Here is a 25,314-nt window from a genome sequence, read left to right on the forward strand (position 1 = left end):
TGTGACACAGCCATATCAGTCCATTTTTATTACAGCTTTCCCGGCAGACCCGTCCAGCAGACTTCCACAGTCTGCTGGGCTGGAACCAGGTCAATGGTTATTCTTGATTACTAGGCAGGCTGGAAAATCAACTACTCCTTCTGTGTATATTGCTACCCAGGCAACACTGGGGTTTTGTTAGCTCAGGCAAAGGCAGAATGGCCAGTGGGGAGGAGACAGGCCATACTGTGTGGTTGAGACTAGACACCGGGGGGTGGGGGGTCAGGTTTTTGGGGGCTCCTTGGAGACCCATCCCCAAAGTCTCTCTCAGTTTAAGCCTGTCATGGGCCCAGCAGGGCTGGGAGGACAAAGAATAAGGAACATGGTCAGAGCCAGGCTGGCCTGTGAGCCCAAGTTGTGGGTCCCTGGCGTGGACAGTTAGTCAGAGGTTGGGGGACCACAGACGTTGGATGAGAACCTGGCCAAATGAACCCTGCGCCTGGGGGAGGAGGAATGCAGGTGGCTCCGGGGGCTGGCTAGCGCCCCACTCAGCCAAGCTTCTGGGCACCAGCCCCTGGAGTCCCCTCCACGGCAGGCCTGAGCACCCCGCACTGAACGAGACCCTCACTGCCCTCCAGGTCCCCAGGGGAGCCACGTGGTGAGAGCAGAGGGCCCCCCTCGCTGCCTGGTCTGTAAAATGGGGATGCAGTGACTGCCTCCGGGGTGGGGAGACAGAGAGGGCGAGCTTGTGTGCGTGTGCGTGCCTGCTTTGTGTGTGCATGCTTGTGTGTGTGTGCACGCGTCCACACACGCCCATGTGCAAAGCTCCGGACCCAGGGGAGCACGGCGAGCAGTGGAGGGGGCGGGGAATGTGAGGTGAGGGCGGGACCCGGGGGCCAGGGCACCGCGGGACGCCCGGTCCTCTCACAGCCGCAGGGCCTGGAGCAGACGCTCGTCCGTCACGGCATGCGGCAGCGTCACCACCATGCCACTGTCCTCCCGCATCGTCTGGCAGATGACCTCGTAGGCCATGGGGCTCCCGGACCAGCAGCGGCGGGCTACCTGGGGGGTGGGAGGGGCGTGTCCTCGGTGCCAGGCCCCGCCCAGCCCGCGTGTCCGCCTCCCCCACCCCGCCTGGCCCCCCAGCACACCACCTCGGCTCCGCTTCAGGTCCTCCCCAGCCGCTCCCTTCCTCCCATCTGGCCTGTGTTGTCAGGGGCCCCCCGACATGGCCCTGGCACCCCACCCGCCCCACCCGTTCCCTCCAGCCTCCCGGCCTCCAGGAGGAAGCCCAGCCCCCGTCCTGGGGGCTCCCGGGAGTCGCCCGGCGGCTCTCCTAGGCCTCCTGGTCTAAGCCTTGGACCCTTGCAGTTGGGCTCCGCAGCCCCCTCCCCATTTCACTCACATCCCGTAAACCCACCCCCATCACCGCGACCCCCATCTGTCATGCTTCCCCTTTCGGGCCCTGATATGTGGTCCCTCTGGGATGGGGCCCCGCACCACATACAGCGTCAGGACACACACGAGCGTGCGCAGCTGTGCTCTCGGATGCACAAAGACGCAGTGTCGGGAAGGGCGCACTGCCCAGGCCCCGCGGACACAGGCTGGACAGGACACAGCCCGGGTGAAGCGCCGGCTGTCTGCCGTGGAGGGCCACCCTGGCAGTGGCTGGGGGAGACACCGCAGCGGCAGGAGGGCTGCAGACCTTTCCGGAAGGAGGAGGGTCTGCAGTCTGCACAGGGGAGAGCCTTGAGGGGTGCTGGCGGTCACTCACTCCGTTGGCAACGTCCCAGCTGAGCACCCGCCTGGCCTTCTGCTCGGCATCCTCAGTCCCATCCAGCACGAGGCCAAAGCCCCCGTTGATCACCTCACCCCTGCAAGAAGCCAAAGGGTTTCAGGGTCACTCCCAGGCATGGACAGTTGGGGCAAAGGTGCTCAGCTCCAGGCGGCCTCTGCAAACCCAGTCAGAGGAGCCCTGGGGCCAGGAGGATGACCAGAGAGGGGGAGCCCTCTCATGTTGTGGAGCAGATGCTGGCCAGATAATGGTCCCGGGGAGAAGGTCACACGTAAGGTTGGTGCTGGCTGTACTAAGGAGACATTCGACACCGTGAGATGAGCAGAAAAGCGGGCAGAACTCAGCCACGAGTCCCTGGAGACAGCAAGCATCTCAGGGCCAAACAACAGGGTGGGAACTTCTCAGCCACTAACCCCACGGCCCCAGGTCTGACACGTGGTAGCGGCCGGGGCTGGGGAGGTTATGCAAACGGGAGTCCTCGCTCGGGAACTGTGGCCGAGCAGTCAGTGTCTGCAGAGTCAAGCTCTGGGTGCAGCTGCCTCTGAGGTGGGACCATCGAGCTGATGACGGGAAGTGATGTTAAGTGTCCTGGGAGACCCCGTGCACGGCGTGGGCCCTGCAGGAGCCGCGGCTCCCGTGACGGGTCTTCACCATTAGCAGCCTGAGCAGCATGAAGCTGTCGCAGCCGTTTGTCCCCAAGAAACAGTGAGACTTGAGCGAGCAGGTCACCTCAGAACCCAGGCTGCCACCCCCCAGGGGCCCCATGGCACCATCACCCACAGCTGGGCAGGGACGCGGACTCCGCACCCTGACTCCAGACCTGCCATCGGGATCCACATCTTAACAGGCCCCTCGGGGATGCCCACACACAGCTGGCTTCAAGATGTGCTCTGGTGGGGAAACAGCGTCAGTATCCGGATAAAGCGAAGTCCCTCAGTCGTGTCCCAGACCCCGTGGACTGCAGCCCGCCAGGCTCCTCTGTCCATGGGATTCTCCAGGCAGGAATGCTGGAGTGGGTAGCCATGCCCTTCTCCAGGGGATCTTCCCGACCCAGGGATCGAACCTGGACAGTGCATCTGTTCCTTAGAGACGTGGTCCTGGGGGCTGGTCCCGCCCGCAGGGACCTGCACACCCTCCCGGGAGGGACCAGGGTCCACTGTCTCTATGGAGCAGAGCCTGACCGCTGAGTATCCCGCTTTGCAGTCCACCGTCCCCATCTACATGGCAGCCGCCAGCTGGGACTGTGGGGCAGATGGCATGGGCCAGACCCCAGCACGTGGTCAGAACAGACGAACAGACGGGGCAGGGTGCAGGGCCTGCAGGGGACCCAGTGCTGACACGGATCGGCTCAGAAACAGGGAGCCCACATGCAGTGGAGAAACCTGGAGCGAACCGAGAAACGTCAGGGGAAACCATGACTTGGAAGCAAGAGATGCAGCTGAAGCTGGAAGGCTGCGGGGGTGGTGGTTTCCCCACTGCCTTTCCGGAAGGTTTGCAGGAGTATCTGGTGGATTAAATTATGCACGGATTCTGCAGTGAACCTGAGGCACTTTCCCAAAGGAGCCCCCTAGGGCGTCACGACTAATGGCCTCGGTGCCAGCGCCTCACGGGCTGCGCCGTCAGAGCCTGGGGGGGCAGCCTAGTGGGGGGGCCCCCACGGCGAGCAGTGCCCCGAGGCCCTCGTGTCCTGCCCCGCCTGCCTTCTGCCGCCCTGGCTGCGATTTCAGGAATCTGGGGACGACAGATCTGAATCCAGATCCAGCTCCACTGCCGGCTCTGGCCCCTGCCAGAGGCATCCCGTCGTCTCCAGAACGCATTCAGCAAGTTGAGCCCCGAAAGGCCGGCGCCCGGTGACGGGGCCCAATCCCTCCCTTCCTGGTTTGCTCCGGTCACGCACTCCGGTCACATTTTCCATTCATTCGGGCCACCTGACTGGGCTAGGCTCAGAATTCCAGCGTCAGAGGGCCCAAGGCCAAGCTGGCCCACGGGGACACTCCGGAGGCTGCAGCGTGCAGGACTGGGCTCTGGAAGGCACGGCCAGGCTTGCTCCGGCCAAAACGGGCTGGGAGGTCACTTCAGAGGCGGCCGGTCTGGAGAGCTGTCCTGCTGTGCAGGGCCACAGCACCCCCTGCTGCTGCGAGGGCCCAGGGGTCCAGAGAGCCGCCCAGGCAACACCCGCCCCCCAGCCAGGGTGCCCTGGCAGTGCAGCCTGAGCCGCCCGCTGCCTCAGTTTTCTCATCTGAGTGTTTCTTCTCCGAGATTAGGTGGGAGGAGATCCAAACGCTTGCCACGTGTCCACTTGCAATAAACACCGGTTCAGTTCACTTCAGTCACTCAGTCATGTCTGACCCTTTGTAAGCCCATGGACTGCAGCCCGGCAGGCCTCCATGTCCATCACCAACTCCCGGAGTTTACTCAAACTCATGTCCATTGAGTCAGTGATGCCATCCAACCATCTCATCCTCTGTCCTCCCCTTCTCCGCCCGCCTTCAATCTTTCCCAGCAACAGGGTCTTTTCAGATGAGTCAGCTCTTTGCATCAGGTGGCCAAAGGATTGGAGTTTCAGCTTCAGCATCTGTCCTTCCAATGAATATTCAGGACTGATCTCCTTTAGGATGGACACCAGTTGTTCATTTTTCTCAGCAGCGAATGGGACATCGTTACTTATAACGAGAAATAAACATTTGGTCTTTGTCCACGGTTCCCAGCACAGAGCTCCTTAAACCCTTCTAATTTCCTGCGATGAGCGGGGTGAAGGTGTCTTTCATTCTGCTGATGAGGTGACTTTGGGAATTCACCCAAGGGGGCAGGGCTGGCTGCCAGAGGAGCCACCCTGTGGCCTGTGCTTGAAACCTGGGGCCCAGCCCCTGACCATCGCAGAGGGGGAAGGGCTGGAGGTGGACCAGTCACCCGTGGCCAGTGATGGAGTCAGTCACACCCATGGAAGGAATCCTGCAGGGAAGCCCCAGAGGAGGGGCCTGAGAGGGGCCGGCTGGGGAACCAGAACACAGGCACGCGTGGCCGCGCCTGCCCCGGCCCCCACCATCAGGTGGTCCTTTGCGTGCTCACCCCGTGTGTCTCCTCTGGCTACTGATTCACACCCTTTGACGTCTTTTGTAATTTTTTTCAGAAATTCCTGCCTTCCGTGACCTGCTCCAGCAAAGCAGGGCAACCGAGCCGGGGGCCGTAGGGACCTGTGATCTCCAGCTAGGGGGCGGGGGGGACACAGGTGATGCTGCGGACCTGCGACTGGAGCCAAGACACGGGGTGGTGGGCAGAGGGGGAGCCCAGAGGCACTGAGCCCCTAGCCAAGACACGGGGTGGTGGGCAGAGGGGGAGCCCAGAGGCACTGAGCCCCTAGCCAAGACACGGGGTGGTGGGCAGAGGGGGCCAGCCCAGAGGCACTGAGCCCCTAGCTGTGGGAGGTGGTGGGCAGAGGGGGCCAGCCCAGAGGCACTGAGCCCCTAGCTGTGGGAGGTGGTGGGCAGAGGGGGCCAGCCCAGAGGCACTGAGCCCCTAGCTGTGGGAGGTGGTGGGCAGAGGGGGCCAGCCCAGAGGCACTGAGCCCCTAGCTGTGGGAGGTGGTGTCGTCTCCAGGCTGAAAGCATGGGGCCGGAGCTGAGCTGAGCTTCAGGACACGGGGTGCTGGAAACGCCCATGGGCTGAAACCTGGTTCAGAATTAGGGACGACCTCAGGAGGGCACTCATCTATGGCCCAGGAGGGAGCCTCCCAGAACCCCAGCTGGTCCGTGGCTTGGGCTGGAGATAGGCTTGGCTGGGCAGTGCGGGGCCAGGAGCCAGGGAGCCCAGATCTAGGTTCCCACCGCCCAGCCCAGCCACCCCGGCAAAGTGAAAGGACGGGGCCAGGATGACTCTGAGGGTTCCCTGGACAACATCTGTCACAGCAGCAAGAGAACCACACAGGACAAGATGACTCACGGCGTCCTGCAAGAGGCAGGAGACTGCACGGGTGCAGGCTGGCCAAGGCCCCCACGTCCAGTTCACACAAGGAGCCCTCAGCGGAGAGAGCTCAGAGAGACAGGCGCAGGACCTTGGAGGGCCCCCCGAGACTTCCAGGGAGCCCCCACCCGCGCCACTGGCCCTCGGGAACCTTCTTACCAGCCAACACCCCCGCCGTTGTGCAGAGCGATCCAGGTGGCTCCACGGAACGCGTCGCCCACAAAGTTCTGCACAGCCATGTCTGCAGAAAGACAGCGCGGTCAGCCCCGGGCAAGGCGGCCAGCCTGGGCCAGGGTCGGGGGGTGGGGGGGTGGTCAGACAGGAACCTTGGAGGGCGCCTGTAGGAACCGCGGACACTGCGTTCTCAGAGCCCAGTGAAGCGGGAGCACCGAGTGAGTGCCCGATCCCACTGCCACCTGCCCAGCACAGGCACAGGTGCGGCACCCAGAGGCACTGAGGGTGGAGGAAGTGCCGCTCAGGTGACAAACAGCATCAGTCCCACCCTTCAGAGAAGCACGCCAGCGGCGCGGGACAAGCTGCACACCGCAGACTGCTCCTGGGCATCACTGGGTGAGGCCCCGGGGCAGGTAACCAGACAGGACTCTGCAGGGAGACAGGCACCCACAGAGAGAAGGGAACCAAGCCTCACTCCAGTCCAAGGGCCTGCTGAGAGAGCTGCAGCTGCCCTGAGACCCAGGGCCCTGGGCCAGGGACAAAGGCCTTGGCCCCTGGTGGGCTCTTCCCCAAAGCCCCCACAGAGAAGAGGCGGGGGTCCTGGGAATGACTTACGTCTAGCGTGGGACTGTGAGACGCACCAGAACAGCTCCAGAACCTGGCAAAGGCGAAGGAGCGACCCACCCGCCCCTGGCTGCCTCCTGAGATATCAGGGCCCTGCCCACACTTCGACCCAGGCCTCAAGAAACTGATTTCAGACGTTGGGCCTTCAGAACTTCAGGGAACACGCTCCTGCTGCTTCCAGCCTCTAAGGTTTGTGGTCAGCTGTTACACTGGCAGAAGAATACCAATGTAAACTACATTAACGTCAGAGAACGTGAGAGCCGGCAGTATCATCAAGGGTAAAGAGGGACATCTCTGGTGGTCCTGCAGTTAAGACTCTGCGCTCCCAACGCAGGGGGCCCAGGGTTTGATCCCTGGTCGGGGGACTAGGATCCCATGTGTCGCATGTTGCAGGCCAAAAAATGTTTTAAAATAAAAAAAATAAAATAAAGAGAGCTGGCACATGATGATAAAGAGGTCAATTTTCCAAGAAGAGACAATACACATAAACAAGGGCACAGCTGACAGCACGGCTTTCAAGCGCCAGCAGCACAGTGCGCGAGGGCTGCAGAGGGAGCAGACAAGCGCAGTCGGGCACTGCGTCCTCTCGCTCTCGCTCATCTAGGGGACAGGGCAGCAGAAGGTCAGCAAGGATCCTGACCACAGGAAGAGCATTACTAACCGACTTCACCCAGGTGAGATGTAGAGAACAAGCCCCCAGGACTTCTCTGGTGGTTGAGTGGCTAAAACGTCATCTTCCTGGTGAGATGCTAAGACCCCACGTGCCTCACGGCCAAAAAACCAGAACATAAAACAGAAGCAGTGCTGTAACCCATTCAATAAAGACGGTCCACATCAAAAAAACCTCTGAAAATTTTTAAAAAGAAAAAAAAAAAAAAACAAGCCCCTGAGTAACAGCAGAATACACGTTCTTCCCAGGGGCATCAAAAGGGATCACCTTCGAGGCCACAACACAACCCTTAACACAAGTTTAAAATAACAGGATGAATACAAAGCTCTCAGACTATAATGGAATTAACTCATAAATCAGTAACAGAAAGATAATTGGAAAATCTCCCCAAACTTGAAAATTTAAAAAGATACTTCACAATAATCCATTGTTCCAAGAGGATGTATCAAAGGAAATTTAGAAGTGTTCTGAACTGAATGAAAACAAAAATATATTTTTCAAAAAATCGGTGAGATGCAGCTAAGGCAGCGTTTAGAGGGAAATTCATAACATTAAAACATTTCTATTAGAAAAGAAAACCTCATGAAACTGGAGAAAGAAGAGCAAATTAAACCCAAATAGTAAATAGGAAAAAGATCATAGTAAAAATAAGAGTAGACATCAGTCCATTTGAAAGCAAAAAAGTAATAGAATAAAATCTAACTAAAAACTTCTTTGAGAAGATCAATAAAATTAAAAAATGCCTAGCCAGGCTGATCAAGGAAAGAGAAAGACAGAAAAGACTAACATCAGGAAAGACAGTGTGAACCCCACAGATATTAGAAAGATAATAAAGGATTATGATTCTATACCCATCAATTTCACAACTTTTATGAAATGGACCTATTTCTCAAAGTGATGTGGATTGGTGTTCCTGGGTGTCCACTCCTTCCCTGGGGATCCCATCCATGACGGAAGGAGCCTTGGTTGCTGGGGACAAGAAAGCCCCCAGGAGCAGAAGGCAGAAGCTCTGTGTGGTGGTTAACAGCCCCTCACAGAACCCCGCCTGGGGGAGCCAACGTGACTCCCACACACAAACTCAGTGCATCCTTCACAACAAAGAAGGACCTGCTCTTGGCTCCTAGTCACAGAGGAGGACCCTGAGGACCTTCTGAAGACCACCTGGCACGTGATGGGGTGCGCCCAGGTCTCGGGCATGCACTGGCCCGGTCCACCGGCTCCTGCTCACATTTACAACTGTGTCCCGTGTCCCAGAGCCACCTCCATCATGGGCTGGTCACCCTGGGCCTTGCCCCCTCAGAAGCCAGCAACCTTTTCCACAGCACCGTGACAGACTGAATGAACCACTTGATTTTTACATAAAACTCAAACCCAACAGAAAGAAACACTGCTTAGACGCCCTGTCCTCCTCACCTGCACAGAAGGCAGAGCCGTCGTAAATGTTGGAGGTCTCCCGAAAGGGGCTGTCGGTGCCACTTACGTCATGGTGGTCTCGGCTCAGGACCACCGGCGCCTGCGGTGTGGAAGGGCATGAAAGGTCAGAGGCGGTGTCCACTGCCTGGCCCGGGGCAGAGTTCAAGGGTCAGGCCACGCCAGACGCCCTTTGGACTTCCCTGGGAAGCAGACCCTCTGCAGGAGGGCGCAGGGGGTTTCCAACGCCCCCCACGACCGCCCAGAGATGCCCCTTCTGTCCACCCGGAGCCCGTACGCCCCCAGGTGCTGGCTCTGAGTCGCCGCTACCGTGTCCATTCACCACGCCCACTTTATGGAGCCCCCATCTCAGGGCTGCAGAACAGGCAGGGGTTTCGGCTCTCACCGGAGGTCGCAGGAGCTTCCCTGCGCTTCAACAAGCCGGGCCTGACCCCGCTCTGCACGGGATCCCCAGCCCAGTGCGCTGGCACGGGGGACACTCACGGCTCCGCCTGCAGCACGGAGCCCAGTTCTGACCCTACGCGCGCTCCTCGCTCACTTTATCCGCGGAGCGCCGCGCGCTCAGAGACCGTGGACTGATGGCCTTGCCCGCGCATCCAGTGTCCTCCACCTGCACCGGGCGGGACCCTGTCTGCCCTGTGCTCCCCGCAGAGCCCCGCGTTGCAGCAAGGCTTGCACCTGGGTGGGTGGGGGGCGGCTCTCAGGAAGGAGGGGCGTAGAGGGAGGGGTGGGGATGAAGAGGCGCCGTGTGCGCATGCGCTGAGCGAGGTGCCCAGGGCTGACTGGAACGAGGCGGGAGGAAGGAGGGGCGGAGAGCGAGGTGGGATGAAGAGCCGCTCTGCGCGCATGCGCCGAGCGAGGTGGGCGGAGCTGACTGGAAGGAGGCGGGAGGAAGGGGGTGGCGGAGGATGGGAGGGGGCGAAGAGGCGGCATGTGCGCATGTGCCCGAGCGAGGTGGGCGGGGCTGGCCGGAAGGAGGGGCGAGGAAGGAGGAGGCGGAGAGGGAGGGGGGATGAAGCGCTGTAGCTGTAGCGCCACACAGCTAAACAGCCCACAGCTGTAGCGCCATGTGCGCATGCGCTGAGCGAGGTAGGCGGGACTGACAGCTAGGGAGACGGAGACGCGGTTGGGGTTGCAGTGATGCGAAAGGGACAGTTCAACAAAGACAGCCAGAAACACTGGAGGGGAAGCCACGCTTTGAGGTTACAAGGCTCAGAGATGGCCCCTGACTGCCCAGTCTCACGGCAGGGCCCACAGCAGAGCCCGGGCCTGAGGGCTGGCCTGGCGGGGCGCCCACCTTGAGCTCCCCACGGGCGATGGCTTGGTTGAAGGCCACGGCGATGGCCACACGGCCTTTCTGGTCCGAGTACAGGATCCTGGCCTGGGAGCCCACCACCTGTGGTGAGAAGGGTGGTGCTCAGGAGACACGCCCCCCAGACGCTGGCCGGCAGTCGCTGAGTCCAGCCCCCACGCCCGGCCCTGTGCCTAGTGCAGTCTGGGGGTGTCTAGTGCGGATGTCCCTCCTGACCGGTCACCGCAGGGCTAGCCCAGGGGCCCCAGGCTGACCGGCGTCTCCTGGGAGGTGACTTACTGTCTCCGTCAGGCCCCGCCCCCATCTCCACCTCCTGCCCCACCCTCCCCAGGCCCAGGTCTTCAAGTCCAGCGGCGATCGCCGTGGACATCTCAGGCACTGGGTGGTTGGCATGAGGGGTTCTGTGGAGAAACACACGTGCAACCACTGGTACAGGCGGCGGCGGCAGTCTGGGTGGACGGGGTTGGACTGGGAAGCCCAGGGCGGGGGCCACCACTTGGGGCAGGCGCGGCTGAACCGCAGGCCAAGGGCCCACTGGTGCAGACGTGGCAGCGTCCAGCCATCAGAACCAAATGCCCGTCCCTTGTTTGGTCTGGGCGCATCCGGCCGGCTGCCTCCCAGGCCTGTGCACTGGCTGGTCCCTTTGCTTCCCAAATGTCACCACCCCGCCCCCCCCCCCCCCCCCCCCGACTCAGCCCCACTTAGGCCTGAACTTGCAAGTCAGCTCCTCAGAGACACCCTTCTGCTACACCGCCCCCACCCCCACCCCCAACTCCCCGGGTCATCTGATGTGTGGTCACGCTCACAGGCACAGAAACACCCATCAGCCCTGCCCTGGCCCCGCAGAGGTCGTGCTCCAAGCCTCGCACCACAGCCAGGGGCCATACTACCTCCAGTATCTCCACTGTGCAGACGGGAGGGGAGGCCCAGAGAGGCCAAGCCACTCACCCCAGGTCACACAACTGAGAAATCAGGAGGCCTGGCTCCAGGGCCCTGCCGGGCAATGATGGGAGGAAGGACCTACCTGACCCAGGTTGCTGCCCCAGAGTCCAGGCCACCTTCTGAAAGGCCCCGGGCTTCTCTGTACAGTGGCCCCTGGGCGAGATGGCCAGTAGGGACTCCCCAAGCTGTTCAGGTGGTGAGCAGCATTTCACCTGGGGCAAGGTCCACACCGCCACTCCCGCCCCCCAGCTGGAGCCCTCACCAGCTTGTGCTTGGCAGCCTCCTGGATCCAGCGGATGTTGTCCACGTACTGGAGCTTCACAGCCGGGGTCACTGCAGGCAGGGGAGGGGGTGTCACAGGTACCAGAGCCCCTGCCCCACAGTGGGGGTGCACACTCCCGCTGCAAGGCCGCTGGGCTGAGGCACCCATCTGCACCCACCACTGGACCCCGAGCAGAGTCGGGGTGCCCCCATCCCCAGCTCCCCACCAGCCCATCCGACTTCCGGCAATGGCAGTGCCAGCAATCGGGTGAGTCAGGGCCCGACCCGCAGCAAATATCTAAGGAGCATCTGCTGCGTGCCAGGCACCAGAGCCAAGACTACTGCGGGCTGAGAAGGAAACAAGTGCAGTTGAGACTGGGGTAGGGGGTCAGGGGGACCAGAGGCCTCTGTGGGGAGATGACACTCAAGGCAAGTCCTAAATGCTGAAGAGGAGCCAGCTGCATGGAATTGAGGTAACAGCATTTTGCAGAGGGGGCAGCGAGTACAGAGGCTCCGAGGCTGACAGATGCTAGGCCTCTCGAGGTAGGACAGGCTGGCAGTTAAGAGTGGAGGGCTGGAGAGGGGGGTCCGCCAAGGTGCTCGTGGGAACAGACTGCTAAATCTGCAGGAATTCTGTGAGCCTGTGGTTTACAGATGTCTATAAAGTTTCAGTCAAATACACTGAAAACATTGTATTAAAAATGAAAGTAATGTTCCCACATCACTTAGTGATGTCCCCGCCCCTTACTAGGAGCTGTGCCCGAGGTTTTCTGGCTGGTGGACACCCTGATCCCGCTCCACGTGGAGCCTCGCTTGCTTGAAATCACCCCTGGAGGGTGGTTATGATGGGAACACCAGCAGTTGCCCGGCAAGTTGAGGGTCTGCAGCTGCACCAACATCCGGAAGCTGGAGGAGGCTCCGCCCAGATCACGATGGTGTGATCACTCACCTAGAGCCAGACATCCTGGAAGGCGAAGTCAAGTAGGCCTTAGGAAGCATCACTGTGAACAAAGCTTTTGGAGGTGATGGAATTCCAGTTGAGCTATTTCAAATCCTAAAAGATGATGCTGTGAAAGTGCTGCACTCAATATGCCAGCAGATTTGGAAAACTCAGCAGTGGCCACAGGACTGGAAAAGGTCAGTTCTCATTCCAATCCCAAAGAAAGGCAATGCCAAAGAATGTTCAAACTATCACACAATTGCACTCATCTCACATGCTAGCAAAGTAATGATCAAAATTCTCCAAGCCAGGCTTCAACAGTATGTGAACCATGAACTTCCAGATGTTCAAGGTGGACTTAGAAAAGCCAGAGGAACCAGAGATCAAATTGCCAACATCTGTTGGATCATCAAAAAAGCAAGAGAGTTCCAGAAAGAAAAACATGTACTTCTGCTTCATTGACTATGTCAAAGCTTTAGACTGTGTGGATCATAACAAACTGTGGAACATTCTTCAAGCGATGGGAATACCAGACCACCTTACCTGCCTCCTGAGAAATCTGTATGCAGGTCAAGAAGCAACAGTTAGAACCGAACATGGAAAACAGAGTGGTTCCAAATTGGGCAAGGAGTGCATCAAGGCTGTATGTTGTCACCCTGCTTTATTTAACTTATATGCAGAGGACATCATGAGAAACGCTGGGCTGGATGAAGCACAAGCTGGAATCAAGATTGCCAGGAGAAAAATCAGTAACCTCAGATAAGCAGATGACACCACCCTTATGGCAGAAAGCAAAGAAGAACTAAAGAGCCTCTTGATGAAAGTGAAAGAGAAGAGTGAAAAAGTTGGCTTGAAACTTAACATTCAGAAAACTAAGATCACGACATCCAGTTTTATCACTTCATGGCAAATAGATGGAGAAACAATGGAAACAGTGAGAGACTTTACCTGGGGGGGCTCCAAAATCACTGCACATGGTGACTGCAGCCAAGAAATTAAAAGACGCTTGTTCCTTGGAAGAAAAGCTATGACCAACCTAGACAGCATATTAAAAAGCAGAGACATTACTTTGCCAACAAAGGTCTGTCTAGTCAAAGCTATGATTTTTCCAGTACTCATGTATGGATGTGAGAGTTGGACTATAAAGAAAGCTGAGCGCCAAAGAATTGATGCTTTTGAACTGTGGTGTTGGAGGAGACTCTTGAGAGTCCCTTGGACTGCAAGGAGATCCAAACAGTCCATCCTAAAGGAAATCAGTCTGAATATTCATTGGAAGGACTGATGCTGAAGCTGAAACTCCAAAGCTTTGGCTACCTGATGCGAAGAACTGACTCACTGGAAAAAACCCTGATGCTGGGAAAGATTGAAGGCGGGAGGAAAAGGGGACGACAGAGGATGAGATGGTAGGATGGCATCACTGACTCGATGGACATGAGTTGGAGCAAGCTCCGGGAGTTGGTGATGGACAGGGAGGACTGTCCGTGCCGCAGTCCATGGGGTCACAAAGAGTTGGATGCGACTGAGCAACTGAACTGAACTGAACTGCCTCAGCTTCCTCCGGAGCCAGTAGGGGTGACTCCGCCCACAAGGTGACCCCGCCCACAAGGTGGCTCCGCCCATCAGGCTCTCCTCCTGGGTCCCCTGACCCTAAGCCCCTGCCACTCAGCCCACTCAACCCAGATGTGGGAGGCAGGGTGAAACTGGGCCCGGAGGATTTACAACAAGCTGCAAAGGCTGACCCACCACTCCCAGAGAAGGCTGCCTGGGCCCAGGGAGAAGCCGCAGAGCAACAGGGCAGGAGCTGTGACAGGCAGGGGGCCGGGGAGGTGCCATAAAGAAGTGTGTCCTCTTGCCCCGTCCACTACACAAAGAGGGTCTGCGGCTGGGCCAGGGCCACCCAGGGCGGGGCAAAGCCACGTTGTGTCCACAGACGGCCTGGGGCAGCTCTGACATGGAAACAGCAGAGTGGCCTGGACACGTGGAGGGGGCAGCACAGGGCCGGCTACAGGAGCCCGAGCACCGTTGACAGGCAACCCCTGAGAATATGCCCTGGGCTCACGGTGCCAGGCGGGGGACCCTGCGTCCAGGCTCCCAGCACTGCCAGCCAGGGGCGCCACCCACACGTCAGCATCTCCAACCGGCAGCCTCACCTCCGGCAGCAACAATCTCCTCCAACGCAGACGTGGCCAGCCGATCTGTGACCGCCAGGTCCTGGGGGTCTCCCGAGGTGCACACCCAGCGGAAAGGCCCAAAGCCCTGGGAGAAGATGTCCCTGCAAAGGCAGATGGCTCGTCACCTGGGGCTGGCCGGGCTGGGGCTGGGGTCAGCATGGTCCAAGGTCAGGGAGGCCGCAGATGCTCCAGAACTGACGGGGTGAAGGCTGTGCACGAAGTGGGTATATGCGCATGCGCAGGCCCTGTGTCGTGAGTCGGAGCATCGGCGACCGGCAAGGTTGCCGGAAGCCTCTCAACCAGCACGTGCAGCGGTCCCCACCCTGCCTGCCCCCTCCATCACCACAGCGTCCCTCCCAGAGCTGCAGCTTCTCTGGCTGCAGGAGCAGGGAGCCGGGACACAGACAAGCAGAACTTCCTAAATTGAGGTTAGAGACAACCCCAAAACCAGGCAGTGCTCGTGAGAATGCACAATAAACAGAAACTCGGCCCCGTTTGCTGTGAGCCGACCTTCGAGGGGGCTCCAGACAGAGGGGCGCAGGCCCTCCCTAGGCTCCGTGCCCACCCAGCCTCTGCTGGGCTCCCTTCCTGTTGCCCCCTGGGCAATCCCCGCCCCCCAGGCCTGTGGTCATGGCCCCACTCTGGCCCTGTCCCCTCCCACGGGGGGGGGGGGGTGCTGAGAAGGGTGCTGGCTTCTCTCACCCACCCCAGCCCCCGCCGGGGTCCCCTCTGCTGCAGACCCGGGGGCTTCCCACCCCGCCCGGCTGCCCCAGCCCGGACTCCACCCTGTCCTCTCCCTGCAGCAGCTGCCCTGTCCCCGCGAGTTCAGACCCCCGGTGGCCAGGAAGGCACAAGGGCTGCAGGGATCGGGCCCTTGGCCACCCGCTCAGGGCTGGGGCGCGTGCCTGGGGGATGCACAGCTCCTCGGCCACAGCGTGCAGGACCTGGGGGGTAGGTCAGCCCTGAGCACCCGTAGGTTGGAGTGTTCTCCGGAGGCGACCTCAGGCATGGCCCCCACCCCCGTCCTCTCCCTGAGGCCCTGCACAGACTCTCACGTTTTCAGCTCCTCTCCCCCTGCCTGTTGGGGTGGAAACCCCATGACCCAGGCTGTGGCCACCTGGGATCAAGCACAGGTCTCAGCAGGCGGCCTGGGCAGTGTGAGCAGATCTGCTGGCCTGCGCGTCTAAGGACAGACGCCGGGAGCGTCCCCACTCACCCCATGATGTGCTGGACGTAGGAGGGGTAGCGGAACTCTGTCCTGTTGGCGCCCGGCTTCCCCACGTCGGCCCCTGTGCGCACAGACGGGGCCAGAATCACCGGGAGAGACCGAGGCCTGGTGAGGCGGAGGCCTGGCAGGGCCACCCCCAGAAGGCATGCCAGGGCCCATCCTGCTGGCCACACCGACGGGCCGGCCAGGACTGCAGTGAGGCGAGTGTGCCTGAGCCCCTCCTGCCTCTCTCACCGGCTCTCTGGGCCTCCAGGAGGAAGGCGTTGCCATAGTCCCAAAAGAAGAAGTGCTCCCGGGCCAGCCTGTTGATGGCTGACACGTGCCTCCGCAGGCTGCAAAGAAGCCGTCAGCAGTCAGCGCCAGCGCGAGCACCTCTGCCGGGAACCCTTTGGACTTAGCTTGCTGCGGACTCCTCCCCATGGGACTCCTCCCCTCCGGACTCCACCCCATCAGACTCCTCCTCTGACTCCTCCCCTTCTGACTCCTCCCCATCTGATTGCTCCCCTTTGGACTCCTCCCTCCTGACTCCACCCTTTCAGACTTCTCCCCTTCTGACTCCTCCCCTCCTGACTCCACCCCATTCGGGCTCCTCCCCTCCTGACTCCACCCCATCGGACCCCCTCCCCTTCTGACTCCACCTCTCCTGAGTCCTCCCCTTCGGACTCCTCCCCTCCTGACTGCACCCCATCGGACTCCTCCCCTTCTGACTCCACTCCTCCTGACCCCACCCGACTCCTCCTCTACTGACCCCGCCCCTGCCTGCTCCACCTCCAGCGCCTCCCACTGGGAAGCCCCCCACCCCTGGGGTTCCTCAGAGCCTCTCCCCCTTCAGGGGAGACACTGCAGGCAGTCACTCAGCTAGTGCCTACAGGTCCCAGCCAGCCAGGCGCGGGGCCCAGGCTCCGTGCTGAACAAGCAATGACCTCTTCTGGAAGCGCCTTGGGCTGCCCTCTACCAGCATCTACTTAGCACCCATAGGTGCTGGAAGCTGCCCCCAGTATTTTGCAAATGTAACCCCAGCCCGTCCCCAACATCCCCACGGAACAGCACACTCATGACCCTGTCTGACAGAGGCGGGACAGAGGAGCAGAGAGGTTAAGGGTCTGGCACAGGCCACACAGCTGGCTGTGGGAGAACCAGGCGGAGGCCGGAGCCACGCCGTCCACAGCCCCAGCAGGCCGTGTGCGCCCCCATCCCTTGCGCGGGCAGCCCGTCCGGCACCACCTCTCCTGGACCAGGCTTTTGAAGGCAGTGGGGTCAGAGGCCATGAGGCTCTGGGCCTCCGCGAAGCCCAGCTGCACGGGGTAGTAGCCACCGTTGAACGGGTTGTGGCAGGACGTCTGGTCGGACCCCAGGTCCACCAGGAGTTCCCCCGTCGTGTCCAGTTCGTGAACCAGGCGCTCCCTGCGGGGAGACGGCCGGTCAGGCCGGGTACTGCCAGCAGCCGAGCTCAGGGCCCAGCCAGGAGGGCGCACGTGCTCCCAGCCCACAGGCCCCGTAGCCAGGCATGGGGCTCATCCTGCACCCCCTGGCGGGGGTGGGGGGGTCTGCCGCGAGCTGTCCAAGGATCAGGGCCGCGACAGCCAGGAGCCCCAGACCAGTGTTGGGGCCGCGGCCGAGGGCTCACTGGGGGTCCTCAAGGCGGCCAGCTCCCCACTCACCAGAGGTCCACCACGTTGCCATGGTAACCAAGACTGAGCACCTCCTTCCTCTTCCTTGCTTCCCTGCAAGGGGCAGGACAGGCGGCCCAGTCACACCTGCCCAGGGCAACACCCCAACACCCCGCACCCTGGCGCCCAGCTGGTGAGGATGCAGAGGCCCGGGAGGCACCCACAGCACCGCGTGAGTGCAGGCCTGGGGACCTACGAGGCCCCCGGCCGAGGGGCACAGGGGACCGGGGGCCCTCCCCGAGGACTTGTTGACAGAGGTGCAGCCCCGCCCCCGCGAGGCCCAGAATTCCTTCCGGAGCATTAGAGTCCTTGCTCCTAGGGCTCTCAGAGGGATCTTGGAAGAAGCCGCTTAAGGCGACCCTCAAGTTGCAGACGGTTTGAAAGATGATTCTGACCCTGATTTGGAAAAACTACAGCATGTCTGGGGGACAGGAGACCTGAACGCATGAAAGCAGCTGTGGAAGCATTTGTTACTCTGATTTGGACTTGCGTGTGTGTTTCTGTGTGTGACTGTGGGAGCGAAGTGCCCAACCTTTGTGTGAGTGACAAAAATTCAGAGATGACAGAAACGTCACAGTGGCTGGACGTGTGTGTGTGTGCGTGCCCATGAGCATCCAAGTGTGTGCGTGTGCGTGTGCAAGTGTGTGCGTGTGCACCTGTGTTCCAGATGCACCCATAGGGTCAGAGCCAGATCAGGTTAAGACCCTCTCTGCCACACGAGGAGTTTAGAATTTCTCCAGTAATTAATGCAGGGTTTTCAGCAAGTTTTCAAAGATCTGTGTCAAAAGAGTCTCCAGTCTCAGTAATGGGAGTATTTCTAAACTCTGTGTGTCTCTAGACAGTGTCACCTAAGTTCCCTTGCGCCCCTGGGCAGGTCTAATCACAGCAGGTGAAGCCCTCTGTGCCGAGGCGAACTCCCCACACAGGAGGCGCCCAGCTCTGCAGAGCAGTCAGTTGAGAGAATGCTTCACAGACAGCATCTGAGGAGCAGCCTCCTGGTGGCCCTGCCTGTCCCCATCAAGAAATCTCAGCAGATGGCATGCAGCTGGGAAGGGTCCTGGGACCCCGCACTAGCCTTGGACGCCCTGGGGAGGAGCCGCAGGTCCAGACGGATCCTGTGGACGTTCAGCAGCCCCGATCAGCACCTCCTGTGTGCCAGGCTCTGGGCTGGGCGCCGAGGCACAGGAGGGAGAAACGCAAGACACGGTCTTTGCCAAACCGTGGCTGAGCTGAGGGGCCGCCCGCAGGATGACGGACGTCTGTGAGACCGCATGTGTGGGCAGCGCGGACGCACCCAGGCACCCCACACTCCCAGGAGCCACCAGTGAGAAGCAGAGATCAAGAGTTCCCAGCCCACGCTCCCCCAGGTGTCACACCTGAGTCTTTCGATGCAGCGGTCCAAGCTGTCAGTCACTTCCATCAGCCAGCCTTGCCTGTGGCGTTTCATGAGGGCCGCGCCATCCACCTGGGACCACGGGGCAGGGGTGAAGATCACCCCCTTCCCGACAGGGCGGGGCGGACCCTACGAGCTGCTGCAAGTTGCCTCCTCCTCCACGTCAACAAACCCTGACTGCACTCAGGGAGACGCTGTGCTCCAGCTAATCCCAACTGCCCTCTCACGCCTTTTCTCCACCCTTGTAGATGACAACATCCATGTGAGCCATCTGACCAACGTGGGAAAAGGAGTTTCTATGGCATTATTTTTCTGCTAGAGTCAGCCATTGCTGGCATTTCCCCTTCTGTCTGCCTTGAATATAGATGAGGTGGCTGGAGCTGGGGAAGCCACTTTGTACCCAGGAGGGAAGCTCAAGAGACTACAGATGTTGGCCCTCCTCCACTCTTCCCCCTGACCTGACAGCTCCGTCCAGATGGGGGGGGGGGGGTCTCTGCTCTTATTCACAGGTTTACCGTCTCCTGGCTGGACCCCAGGGCCCCAAGGCAAGGGAGGCTGGGTCCTGGGAGTGTGGGTCCTGGGAGCGTGGCTCCGGGCCTGGCAGTGATGGGCACTTGGAAGGCAGGGGTGTCTGCTGCCGTGGGGACCCAGGCTGGGATGGGAGGATTTGGGAGGGCAGAGGCAAGAGCAGGGAGGGTGAGGGCGTCAGGGGGGCTCTTAAGGGGGTGGGGGGCTGCTCCCGCGGGCTCACCTCTGCGATCACACCGATGCACCCCACGATGACGGCGGCTTTGGCCTGAGCCCCACTCATGCCACCCAGCCCGGAGGTGACAAAGACCTTGCCCGCCAGGTCCTGGAGCCCTAGGTAGCGCCGCCCCGCATTCAGCACAGTGAGCTGAGGGGGAGGAGGAGGAGTCACCACCCACGCTCGCTCAGCCCCCCAGTCCCACGGCCCCGCGGCCCGCCACTCACCACCGTGCCATGGACGATGCCCTGGGGGCCGATGTAGCAGTAACTGCCTGCCGTCATCTGGCCGTACCTGCCCGCGGACGCAGGGGCGTGAGCGGGTGCTGGAGTGGCGTCTCCCCACCCCGCTCCCCGGGGTCTAAGGAGCTCTGTTGCCCCACATGCATCGGCGTTCTCCTTAAACAACAAAAGGAGGCACTTCCCTGCCGGTCCAGGGGAGTCCACCTGCCAAGGCAGGGGCGTGGGTCTGATCCCAGGTCTGGAAGGATCCCACGTGCCTCAGGGCAGGTGAGCCCACAGGCCACAACTCCTGAAGCCACCACCCAGGCCCGCGTGCCCCGGAGCCACCCCAACGAGCAATCCCTGCTCGTGGCAACTGGAGGAAGCCCGCACGCAGCAACACCCGCGCAGCCAGAGATGAGCTCATTAATTAGTCAAAACAGAAGCCTGTAGCAAAGGCCAGTCCCCTAGTTTCTGGCAGAGTTGGGGCACAGCACTCGAGAGGTTGCTGTCATTTACACAAAGGGCCCCGTTCTAACGCCCAGGCCGGCGAGGACCTCTCCACACATCAGCACCCGCGGTGAGCCCCACTGCAGGCTGCAGGAGCCGCTGTCTCTGCCGGTCAGCGGGCGGCTCCGCAGGCCACAGAACAAGGCTCCCGGGAGTAAGCCCCCGGCCTGCTGAGCGCTCTAGGCTAGATCATGGGAGGAGGCGCCCACGTGCACCGCGCGGTGGCCGTTCAGCATCTGCGTCTTCGGCCCCGTGACAGGAGATGAGACTGCGCTCCCCGAAGACTTCGGGGACCCAGTCCGCCAGCCCCCAGCAGCCTCTCTGGTCCCTTCTCTCCTCTGGATTAAGGGCGGATCCTGGATCTCACACACCCAAACTCCAAGCCAATCCCAGAACTTGGGCCAAGCACAGGGCCTCTGGGAACCTCCACTTCCTCTTCTGATAAATGGGGCATGGGTTATCCTTGTCGTGCAAGCTTGTGTGAATAGAACGATTGTGTAGACACAATACACACCCACCAGGGAGGCGGGTAAAGCCCGCCATGGAGCGTGCTCCCCCAGGGTCCCATCTACTCAGGCAGTGTCACACTCATTCTCACACAGCTCGGGGGCCAGAGCCATCACCACGCCCCCTTTGCAGCCAGGACCTGAGTCCTTGCAAAAAATAGGATTCAAATTGCATGTTCGCTCACTCACACATGTATAACAACTGCAGGGACATCCATGAAAACAAGCGGGAAATGCGTAAATACGGAATCGTGCTATAGAGCTTTGATGGTGAGGGCTTTTCAGAGCTGAAGCCACGATCGCTGCGCTGCTCTAACGTAGGGCCTGGGCAAGGCTGCGTCATGAACCAACAGCACTTACATGGTAACCCCCATGGCAAAGAGCTTCTCGTACTCTGTCCTGGAGGAGTAGTTGGGAATGACCTGCAAGAGAGGGGTGGGCGGAGGGCTGGGGGCCGCGCCGTGGCTTTCGGGGGCGACGGCTCGGCGGGCGGGTGGCGGCTGGGCCTCCCTGCGGCCCCGGGACCCACCATCCCATTGGTGATGACCAGCCTGGGGGCCTCGGGGCTGCTGGGAAAAAGGCCAAGCGGGTGTCCGCTGTACATAACCAGCGTCTGCTCCTCAGTCATTTGGGCCAAGTAAGACATTGTCAGCCAGAACTGCAGGAGAACAAGGCACAGGGGTGGTGAGGGGGGTCCCCACACTGGCCCCAAGTCCCCCCACGAGGCCGCCAACTCCCCTCCAGTGGCCCCACCGCAGGACCTCTGACCTCTGGGCTCTTGGGCATCAGGGAGGCAGAGCCCGAGCCCCTGAGCCAGTCTCAAGGTGCTTCCAGGCCGGAGGCTGGGGCGGAGGTAGGTGGTGGACTGGCCTGTGGTGGGGACCCCCTGCCTGCCCGCACAGTCCGGGGTCCATACCTGCGCCCAGTTGCTGAACACCTGCCCGTTTCCTCCGTAGGTCACGAGCTCCTGGGGAAACTGTGGAGGATGCGGGGCCGCCTGAGATGTGGGTGTGGGGAAGGAGGCACCCAGCTTGGCAGGGTTCAGGGGTCATGGCCCCCCGCCAAGTGGCTGATGGCCCTTGGAGGAGGAGTGGGGGGCTGGGGGGGAGACCTGGTCAGGGCTCAGCGGACCGCTCACATCCTGGGACCCTCCTGCCCTCAAGCAAACTCTCAGGTCCCCCTGAAGGCTGTCCTCTTTCGAATAGGCTGCTGCAGGGCGCGCTGGCGCACAAGGACGCCGGGACAGGCACGTGTGGCCAGACCCACGTGGACCAGCAGGGTCACAGGCCTGCTCTGCCAGCAGCCTTTGCGCCTGAGCCACAGCCCACAGGACAAGCTCTAGGCAGGACACCCACCGCTGGTTTCCAAGACTTGGTGGGGAAACAACGCTATAAAACATCTTGATTTTATACTGATTCCACGTTGTGGTATTTTGGATATACTGCAACCAACCACAGCATTCAGCCCGTTCCTTTCCAGTTTTCATGTGGCTACCCACTCCCGTGTTCTGGCCTGGAGACTTTCATGGACAGACGAGCCTGGCAGGCTGCAGTCCAGGGGGTCGCAGAGTCGGACACGACTGAGAGACTAAGCACGCACGCATCGGACATAAAGCGACACCTTCTGACGCCAAGGCTGGTGTCGTGGTGCTGATGCTGTCGTAACGACCAAAGAGGGAGCGCCCGGGAGACGGCGATAAGCCCTCCCCACGCTGGTTTTGCAGCTTCTCTCGGGGCTTCCCTCATAGCTCAGTTGGTAAAGAATCTGCCTGCAATGCAGGAGACCCAGGTTCCATTCCTGGGTCAGGAAGATCCCCTGGAGAAGGGAAAAGGCTACACACTCCAGTGCTCTGGCCTGGAGACTGTATAGTCCATGGATCACAGAGCTGGACACGACTAAGCGACTTGTGTATGTATCGAATCTGTCACTGCGTCCAAGTAGAAAGCTTGCAAGTGTTGTGAGTGCTGGGTGTGTTTCGCATGCTGAGTTCCCACTACCGACCCCGCCCGCACGTCCGGGCCATTACCTGCGCCACGGCCGGGTCCAGGTTGTTCATGATCATAAGCATGATGGCTGCAGCCGCCCTTGTCCGGCAGGGATACCGCTCCACCGGATAGGCCCTGCAAGGGGTCTAGCTGCCAGGCCCGTCGAGGGGCAGGCGCCTGGAACGTCGGGTCCCGCCTCGGCCCGGCCCGTCCCCTGGCCCTGCCAGTGCGGACGGCCAGCCCTGGCATCAGCAGAAGGCGCCCCCCCTTGGAGCTCCCACCAGAGGAGGTGCTCTGGGCCAGCCCCTCCCCACCACTGGACAGGCTCCAGCCCGGAGGAGGCGCACTTCACAGCAAGGTCTCTGTACCAAGGGGACAAGCCGAGCCCACGGCACTCACCTCATCTCCAGGTCGGGGCAGAAGCGGTACATGTAGATGTGGCCGTAGAGCCGCAGCTCCTGGGCGAACTCGGGGGCCAGCACCTCCTGGACATCCGGGGGGAAGTAGCGGAGGGCGTTCTTCAGCGCCAGCTGGCGGGGCGGTGGGGGGGAGTGGTGAGGGCGGCAGGGTGTGCAGGCTCCAGGCGGAGCTCTGCCCTCCGGATGTGCCCCTGTTCCACTCAGGAGGCCCAGGGCCCAGCCCTGAGACTGCCCAGCTCACACCCCAGCCATTACCCTGTCACCTCCCGCAGGACGCCTTCCCTGATTGCCCTCCGGCTCTCTGTCGGCTGCCTTCCAGTCCCTCCCTCTGCATGCTCACCAGGCACCAGGCCGCTTGAGCCCCGGCAAGGGCCAGAGAGGGACATGGCCTGCGGCCTGGGCTACAGTGGGAGGGGCTGCTTGCCTCCCTGGGGGCCCCTCCCCGGGCTGAGCATCTCCACATGCTCCAGAGTGGGTTTGTTCCCTTGCTTCTTAGTCTTCCCTGGGCTCAAGGAGGGCGAGTGTCCGGCCAGACCCCCCTACCCCGCCCTCTCCCTCCCAGCACCCGGCAGGGGCCTGAAGGCAGGGGAGTGGGGTGACGCCCGGGTGTCAGGGGTGGACACTGAGGCCATGCGTTCAACCAGCCGACCCTGCAGAACAAACTCCTTTAAGGAGCGCAATAAGGAGCTGATGTGAACGTATTCATTCAACACAAATCCACCAAGGGGACAGGGAGCTCGAGCCTCGGACAAGATACTGACCGGGGGTGGCGGAGGCGACAGGAGAGGAGCCTGCGGCCCGGCCTGGGCCCCGAGGCACCAGGTGGGCAGGGCAGAGGGCCGCCCCGGAGACAGAGAGCTGGGCCGGCCAGAGCCAGGTGGCCGGGGGCTGAGGACAGAGCCCGGGGGGGACAGCCTGCCCTGTGCACCCCAAGTCCAGCACCACACATCAAGGGTCCCCTGGGGGCCGAGGGGTGCATGGGATGGGTGGGGTAGAGATGATTCTGGAAGAAGTCGAGGGCGAGAAGGGCAGTGAGGAAACCCCAGCTCAGGAGTGAGGGGAACTTGAAAGGTTTGCGTGGCGAGTCCCTGGGTGACTTCAACATAGAATAAAAGCGCATGGCTCCTGCTCTCTGGGGAAAAACGATCAGAAATGTGTGTTTCTCCCTCGCAAAAGGTGGCTGGGGATCTGCCCGCAGGGGGCTCCCGGGCTCACCAGAGGGTCAGGCGCGTCGGGTGGCCACCGCAGTGTCTCTGGGTCTAGTTTCCGGCGTGTTCCCGGTGCCACTTCTGGCCCAGCACTCCAGGGAGGGAGCCCCGATAGGAGGGCCCCGAGGAGGAACCTGCACGCTGCACGCAGCGATGGGGTGGGAGGGGCACGGGGGGCACGGGGGGCACGGGGGGGCACGGGGGCACAGGGGGCACGCGGCAGGAAGCTGCGGACTCGGGTTCAAGGGCAGGTGGGGCCCGGCGTGAGCTGGAGGTCAAGCCCTTCAAGGTCAGGTCTGGCCCATGACACAGAGACTGCTTGCTTTTTTTTTAAATCGGTGAACAGCCTATAATCAGAGCTTGCAAGCGAAAACGAAGCTTGACAGAAGTTTCAAAAGCAACACGTCACAGGCACACAGTCACCCTCCCGGTGGGGCGCTCGACCTACTACACGGGCCCGAACTCCCGCCGGACTCTGGCTTCCTCTGTTCCCTTTTCTAACGATCTGATAGACTGGGCCTGTCTGAGCCCCACACCCCTGGAGCCCAGCCCCAGGGGGTCCTCACCAGAACCGGGCTAAAGTGAGGCCCGCCAGGTCCAGACTGTGAGTCAGGCTCTTCCTGGCGGGGCGGGGGGCCTCTCCAGAGACTGTGCCTCGGGGCCCAGACCCCGGCACCCTAGTCCGTCCCTGCGGGTCCCCGACCCGCACACGCACCTCTCTGAACTGCAGTCTCCTCTTTCGGAAGACGAGCAGAAGGCACCGCCTCACAGGGCTGCCTGGGGACCCGGCCGAGTGGAGGGCAGCACCTGGCAGGCATGTGCTGCCCGGGGCCAGCGGCCGGAGTGACCGTCTCCACGCTTATGGCTTCCACGCAGGGCGTCTGTCCACCCCCAGCTCCATGTGGGCCTCGCTCTCTGTGGCCAGTGGGCCAGCCCCTGTCCGACGCAGTGCCCAGAGGTGGCATTCAGCCTCTCTGTGACCAGGCAGGGCCTGGCTTCCCAGGTCCACACCCAGCTTGGGCCTACACAGGGCTCGTCCACCCAGACCCGTCTCCACATGGTCACTCACGACCTCCAGAATAGCCTCCAGCTCAGATTCCCCAGTCTGGGAACCTTGCCCCTGGCGCCAAGACCAGCTCATCCAAGAAGCCCTTCTAGGTTTGTTCTGCC

At 61.2% G+C, this 25,314-nt stretch overlaps 1 protein-coding gene across 4 annotated transcripts in view; it reads right to left on the minus strand.

Moving 5' to 3' along the window:
• Nucleotides 1–25,314, minus strand: part of UROC1 (urocanate hydratase 1) — a 27,435-nt gene continuing 2,121 nt past the window's right edge. Inside the window, exons 2-20 of one of the 4 annotated variants that reach the window (XM_027523466.1) lie at nt 22,917–23,047; nt 22,559–22,652; nt 21,449–21,508; nt 21,062–21,190; nt 20,893–20,954; nt 19,523–19,589; nt 19,302–19,445; nt 18,534–18,622; nt 17,149–17,211; nt 16,712–16,891; nt 15,722–15,819; nt 15,476–15,548; nt 14,239–14,360; nt 11,150–11,220; nt 9,931–10,029; nt 8,616–8,715; nt 5,894–5,975; nt 1,754–1,853; nt 1–1,041 (exon numbers count right to left, since the gene is read on the minus strand). In XM_027523466.1, coding sequence (XP_027379267.1) covers nt 904–1,041; nt 1,754–1,853; nt 5,894–5,975; nt 8,616–8,715; nt 9,931–10,029; nt 11,150–11,220; nt 14,239–14,360; nt 15,476–15,548; nt 15,722–15,819; nt 16,712–16,891; nt 17,149–17,211; nt 18,534–18,622; nt 19,302–19,445; nt 19,523–19,589; nt 20,893–20,954; nt 21,062–21,190; nt 21,449–21,508; nt 22,559–22,652; nt 22,917–23,047 — 1,902 coding nt within the window. In that variant the 3' untranslated portion in view covers nt 1–903. Of the gene's footprint in view, nt 1,042–1,684; nt 1,854–5,893; nt 5,976–7,193; nt 7,379–8,615; nt 8,716–9,930; nt 10,030–11,149; nt 11,221–14,238; nt 14,361–15,475; nt 15,549–15,721; nt 15,820–16,711; nt 16,892–17,148; nt 17,212–18,533; nt 18,623–19,301; nt 19,446–19,522; nt 19,590–20,892; nt 20,955–21,061; nt 21,191–21,448; nt 21,509–22,558; nt 22,653–22,916; nt 23,048–25,314 lie in introns of those variants that run through there. The other 3 variants (XM_027523465.1, XM_027523467.1, XM_027523468.1) reach the window with 3 other exon arrangements.

Source organism: Bos indicus x Bos taurus, chromosome 22 (genome assembly GCF_003369695.1).
Source record: "Bos indicus x Bos taurus breed Angus x Brahman F1 hybrid chromosome 22, Bos_hybrid_MaternalHap_v2.0, whole genome shotgun sequence".
Classification (NCBI taxonomy): Eukaryota; Metazoa; Chordata; class Mammalia; order Artiodactyla; family Bovidae; genus Bos; species Bos indicus x Bos taurus.